Source organism: Cryptomeria japonica, chromosome 5 (assembly GCF_030272615.1).
Source record: "Cryptomeria japonica chromosome 5, Sugi_1.0, whole genome shotgun sequence".
Lineage (NCBI taxonomy): Eukaryota > Viridiplantae > Streptophyta > Pinopsida > Cupressales > Cupressaceae > Cryptomeria > Cryptomeria japonica.
Genome location: NC_081409.1, coordinates 650,528,277 through 650,533,420, shown reverse-complemented (window position 1 = coordinate 650,533,420; position 5,144 = coordinate 650,528,277). Strand labels below are relative to the sequence as shown.

General features: G+C 31.3%; 1 protein-coding gene across 1 annotated transcript; it reads right to left on the bottom strand.

The window, feature by feature from the left end:
• Nucleotides 1–209: 209 nt before the first annotated feature.
• Nucleotides 210–1,357, bottom strand: LOC131876025 (agamous-like MADS-box protein AGL12). Its single transcript, XM_059220785.1, has 3 exons — nt 1,204–1,357; nt 979–1,016; nt 210–290 (listed from the first exon to the last, which is right to left on the bottom strand). The coding sequence occupies exons 1-3, from the start codon at nt 1,355–1,357 to the stop codon at nt 210–212; spliced, it is 273 nt and encodes a 90-aa protein (XP_059076768.1).
• Nucleotides 1,358–5,144: the final 3,787 nt, after the last annotated feature.

The following is a 5,144-nucleotide window of genomic DNA, read 5'->3' as shown; positions in this document are numbered from 1 at the left end:
CGAGATTACACTTAAATATAATCTAAACTGATTTTATAAGATGCGGAAACTACTATTTTATTAACAAAACAAAAGCACATTCTTAGTAGTTTTCATCACAGCCTTGATCTCAAATATAGCAATCTCCAGTGCATCATTCTAATCTTGAGTATATCGAACTTATCTTCACTAATGTCTTAAAACCTCACGAGATTACACTTAAATGTAATCTAAGCTGATTTTATAAGATGCTTGGGTAATACACGTAATTTTCTGTTAATTTTTACAGCTTTCTCAAACAGCACAGAGAGCTGCATTTAGAAACAGAAAAATCAACAATAATATTTTTTTTTAACATGCAGCTCATGTAAGCATGCGATCTAAAACTAATTTAAATGCAAATTATATTTAAAATTAGATGTGTAAACTAAAAACTGCACATGATAGTGACAGTGAAGGTGAAATGCATCACTAATCAGCATGCTCCCCTTTGATATTAAGAGGGTTCAAATGTAATCTCGAATTGTCAAAGATTGGATTTCAATTGCCTTTGTGAAGATATCAGCAAGTTTTTTATTGAAGCTTGATGTATTTCAATTCATTTTTTATTTTTTTTCAATCTCAAATACCAAAGTTTAAAGTGTCATTCAAATACCTCTGTATTCTCTTCGCTTCCTTGATATTGTTTTCAAATGGCTATGTCATATACTTCGAAAAAAGAGAGACTAAAGAAGCAACATTAGGTTTTGAGTGGGTTATAAACATTAAAATTCAGCTTACAATACTTCTGTAAGCTGTATTATCAATGGAGTGGAGGTTAATTTTTTCAACATATATTTTGCATACTTTGTATAATTATAAAAAGTTCCAATCTGTGTATAACTGCTGTGCATGTGTGTGAATGGTAATATAAACCTTGCTAGCTTTATCGGCTAATTACACATGTTAACTTGAATAATTGTTCTTGGGTATCTAAATGTAGTCATAATTAAACTATACAAAATTTTGTCCAGCCATTGTCGTCTTTTCCTCCAATGCTGCAGAAGTGGTAAGTTTTTTATTGGTTTAAATTTTCTATACAAGATTTTATCCAAGCATGCTGTATCTGTTTATTTGCATATTATGTGTCTGTATAACTCTGACATTGAACAGCTCAAAATAAATAGGAAGCAGTAATACATGGCTTTGAGATAAAAATGTCGAGGAGAAAAGAAGATTTCTTACCTGGGGGTGAGAAAATGATGAGAGCAACTTTAGCATCGCAGAGAAGTAAGAGCTCCCTGGCCTTCTTCAACAGTCCCATTTTGCCCTTGGAGAAAGTCAGCCAACGATTTACAGGGTTTTGTATCCTCTTTACCTGAAAATTTCCCTTCGCCATTTTATTCTTTTCGCAAAATGGAAAAAGATCTCAAGATACAAAAGCCCTGCACCTCAAACCATTATATATGTTCTGTGTCACTAATTTTTTGCTTCCTTTTTGTGATGGTACTAATTACTCTTATTCTGTCTGATCAGGGCCATCATTTACTTGGCTTTCATGTAGGGCTGAAGCGGACTAATGTCTTAAAACCTCGCAAGATTACACTTAAATGTAATTTAAGCTGATTTTATAAGATGCTTGGGCATTACTCGTAAATTTTCAGTTCATAAAGCCATTTTTTCTAAGATTTATGGTGGAAACCGGCACCACACTTATCACTGTCTTCTACTATTCTCAGCCTTCTGATTCTATACAGGCAAAATTATAGCAAATAGTTTTTTTATTCAAGCTGCACAGAATTTTTTTGCTCAACACACAATAATGGTTTGTATTATTTCCAAACGAACTGTTACACAACAGTTGCAGCTTTCTCAAATAGCACAGAGACAAATTATTGGAGTCTGCAACTGCTTAAAAGCAAGAGAGAGCTGCATTTAGAAACAGAAAAAATTAACAATGATTTATTTTTCTTACATGCAGCTCATGTAAACATGCAATCTAAAACTAATTTAAATGCAAATTATATTTAAAATTAGATGTCTAAACTAAAAACTGGACGTGACAGTGAAGGTGAAATGCATCACTTATCAGCATGTTCCGGGTTGACAATATAATTGGTCAGAAACAATTTTGAAATATTGAAAAAATATGATTTTCATATTTTTTCTAGTTTTTTCGATAAGTTAGTAATTTAGATTTTTGAAGGTCTTTGGGACATTTTCAGTCCTCGAAATTTTGCTCAGTTCTTTCATGACTTCACCTTCAACTCTTGAAAACTTTTCCAATGAATTTGCTTTCAGATGTTGTCATCCGAATTCATAATTCGAATCGATAATCTTGAAATGTCAAAGATTGAACCTTAATGATATTTCAAATCAAAATGTTTTATCTTGCTATGATTGAATTGAATTTTTGGTCAATTTGATTGCATAATATTATCATAATAAAGAAAACAAAACATTGTAGATTGAATTTGTTTCTTTGTAACTTCTAGAATTATTTTGAGCCATGATGTTTATGTACATGTCGAAGTAATCGCAATGTACCGTGCTTTGGTGGATGGAAGGGCAACTGTACTTTGCAAAGAAAAATAATTATCAGATGTAGGCTTTCACATATCCAAACTACCTCCCCTATTAGAATAACTAAAGCCAAAAACATGTCAAACCTTTCAGAAGTGTAATAATGAAATACCAAAGATCAAAGTATCATTCAAATACCTCTATAGCCCCTTAGCTTCCTTCATATTTATTTCGAATGGCTATGTCATATACTTCGGGAAAACGAGACTAAAAAGCAATATTAGGTTTTGTGTGGGTTATAAACATTAGAATTTTGACAATATTTTTGGAATCTGTTTCATCAACTATTGCAGCAATATCATCTCTACAAAACATAGCTCCATGAGCAATTGGAGTGGAGATTGGTTTACAATCAAGCATATCAATTTTTTTCACATTTTATTTTGTGTAGCAAGTTTTATTTTCACTTAGAATATTTTGTTTCAAATTCACTCATCAAAACAATTATGAATTTGTTTTTGTATCTCAATATTACTAGACATAATGTAAACATTCACTCTTCACTTGAAATATCTAACAATCCTAACATACTATGCAATTGGTGCTTATTTGAGGCCTTGCAAAACTTTTATCCTAACATACCATGCAATTGGTGCTTATTTGAGGCCATGCAAAACTTTTTCCAATTTGGAGACTTGATGTTCTTTTCCTTGCATTTCAAAATATTGTGGTTGTTCCACATAGACTTCTTATTCAAAGTACCCATTCTAGAAAGCATTTTTACATCTATGTGATGAATTTTCTATTTATTTTTTTAATTTTATAGTGAAACCATCATTCTAATAGTCCATTCTCTTGCAACTAGTACAAATTTCTCTTCATAATTTATTCCATATCTTTGTGTGAAGCCTTTAGCAACTAACCTTGCCTTGTGTCATTCAACACTCCCATCATTGTTGTATTTACTCTTATAGACCTATTCGGTACCAATATTTTCTTTGACATGTGAAAACTCTATATGTTATGATTACAATATCATATATTCCTAAGTATATGTTATATATTCAGAAGTATAATAAGTTAAGCACTTGTGGCATGCTTAACCTTAACATTAACTATAATTATTACACTAATCCCTTTCAATTAAGGTGAAGGGGTGTGTCCTTACATAGTTAAGCCTATAAATAAGAAGAATATGTTTCTTCCAAACAATCACATTGCCAAATATTGAATTTATATATTATTATCTAATCATTAAAGTTCTCTTTCGAAGTGGTTTGCTATTTTACATTTTTTTTCATTTATTTAAAAGAAAAACCATAACAAGTGGTATCAAAGCTACAACTTGGGTCAACATTTTTGCTTCCGCTATAATTTTCATTGTGAATTTGGATATACCTTTTTATAGGTTTTGAGGTATATGTTAGATACACTCTTAGGGAAAAAAAAAGACTTTTGCACTAAGTTTTTTCCAATTTATTGAGATTTTATATGTTTTCATTATTTATCTCTTTAGGCTATGATTTTTAAATTATTTTAAAAACATTTTTTTTAAAAGGCTTATAAAAAATTGGGTAAGGTCACTTCTTTGCAATTTAAGTATGTTAGACATAAAATAAGTTATTTACTTTAGTAGTGAATGTTTAGTCAAGACACAAACATCAAATTCTGTTATAGCTTAAATATTCTAAAATTTTATGGCTATGATTCCCACTAGATATTATCCCCATTACCTAAGTAAAATGTAACTACTCCATGAGAATAACTTGGTGCAAGAGGATTATATTGTCATACAAGAGATTGATATGGCTTTCACTTCTCTTAATGACATTTTACCTCCTACCCATTTTGATGGCATCTCTTCTAGAGATGAAGTATTAGTGGATAATGCTTGTCCCTCTCCCAAAATTGGTTTGACTCATAAGGATATTTTGGTGCAAGAGGAGGATATCACTAGAAATGTTTTCAATGCTCTCTATTCTAAAGATGAAGTTTTAGTGAGTAAAGAGCTCAATCAAAATCAAGTCAATGCAATCCATGTTTCTAGTCATGTGAAACTTAAAATCGTTATTCGTGTTCATCAAGATGTCCCTCAACCTCAAAGACAATCTATTCTTGTTCGAAAAGGTGTTAAGAATCCAGATAGACCTATCAACTATTTCTTAAACTTGAAAAAACTACTCACTCAAAGAAATATGATGAATAAACAAGCATCACAACAATTTGATTATAATGCAATAGCTCAAACATAACACCCACAACAAGAAGCAAGATTCAAATGTTCTTCCTACTTCTCAACCTTTTCTTCTTTCACCCTTTTATCTTTCACAACATGTTGTCAAGGAGTATGATCTTGTTGAGTAGCTAGGTGCTACTCCAACTAATATCTCCCTTTGGGATTTAATTCAAACTTCACCTACATACCACAAGATGTTCCAGGAATCCTTATAGAAGGTAGTTTTTAAAAAGCTTCTTTTATCCTCTTGTGATCTAGGTACAATAGCATCTATATCTTAGGGATTATCTATGCAATACTGAGAAACCCTTTGTGGATTACGAGTTACATTTAAATTTTCAACCCAAGGATGTATACTTGAATTGGGTCTACATTACATGTGCACCGTGACTCTATCTAGGTTGTTGTCATACTTGACAAAATATAT

Coding starts and splice junctions, on each gene's coding strand:
- LOC131876025 (XM_059220785.1), bottom strand. CDS start 1,357: ATGGCGAAGGGAAATTTTCAGGTAAAGAGGATACAAAACCCTGTAAAT. Junction 1,017..1,203: donor CATCATTTTCTCACCCCCAG/GTAAGAAATCTT, acceptor CCACTTCTGCAG/CATTGGAGGAAAAGACGACA. Junction 291..978: donor CAATGGCTGGACAAAATTTT/GTATAGTTTAAT, acceptor TTCTAAATGCAG/CTCTCTGTGCTGTTTGAGAA.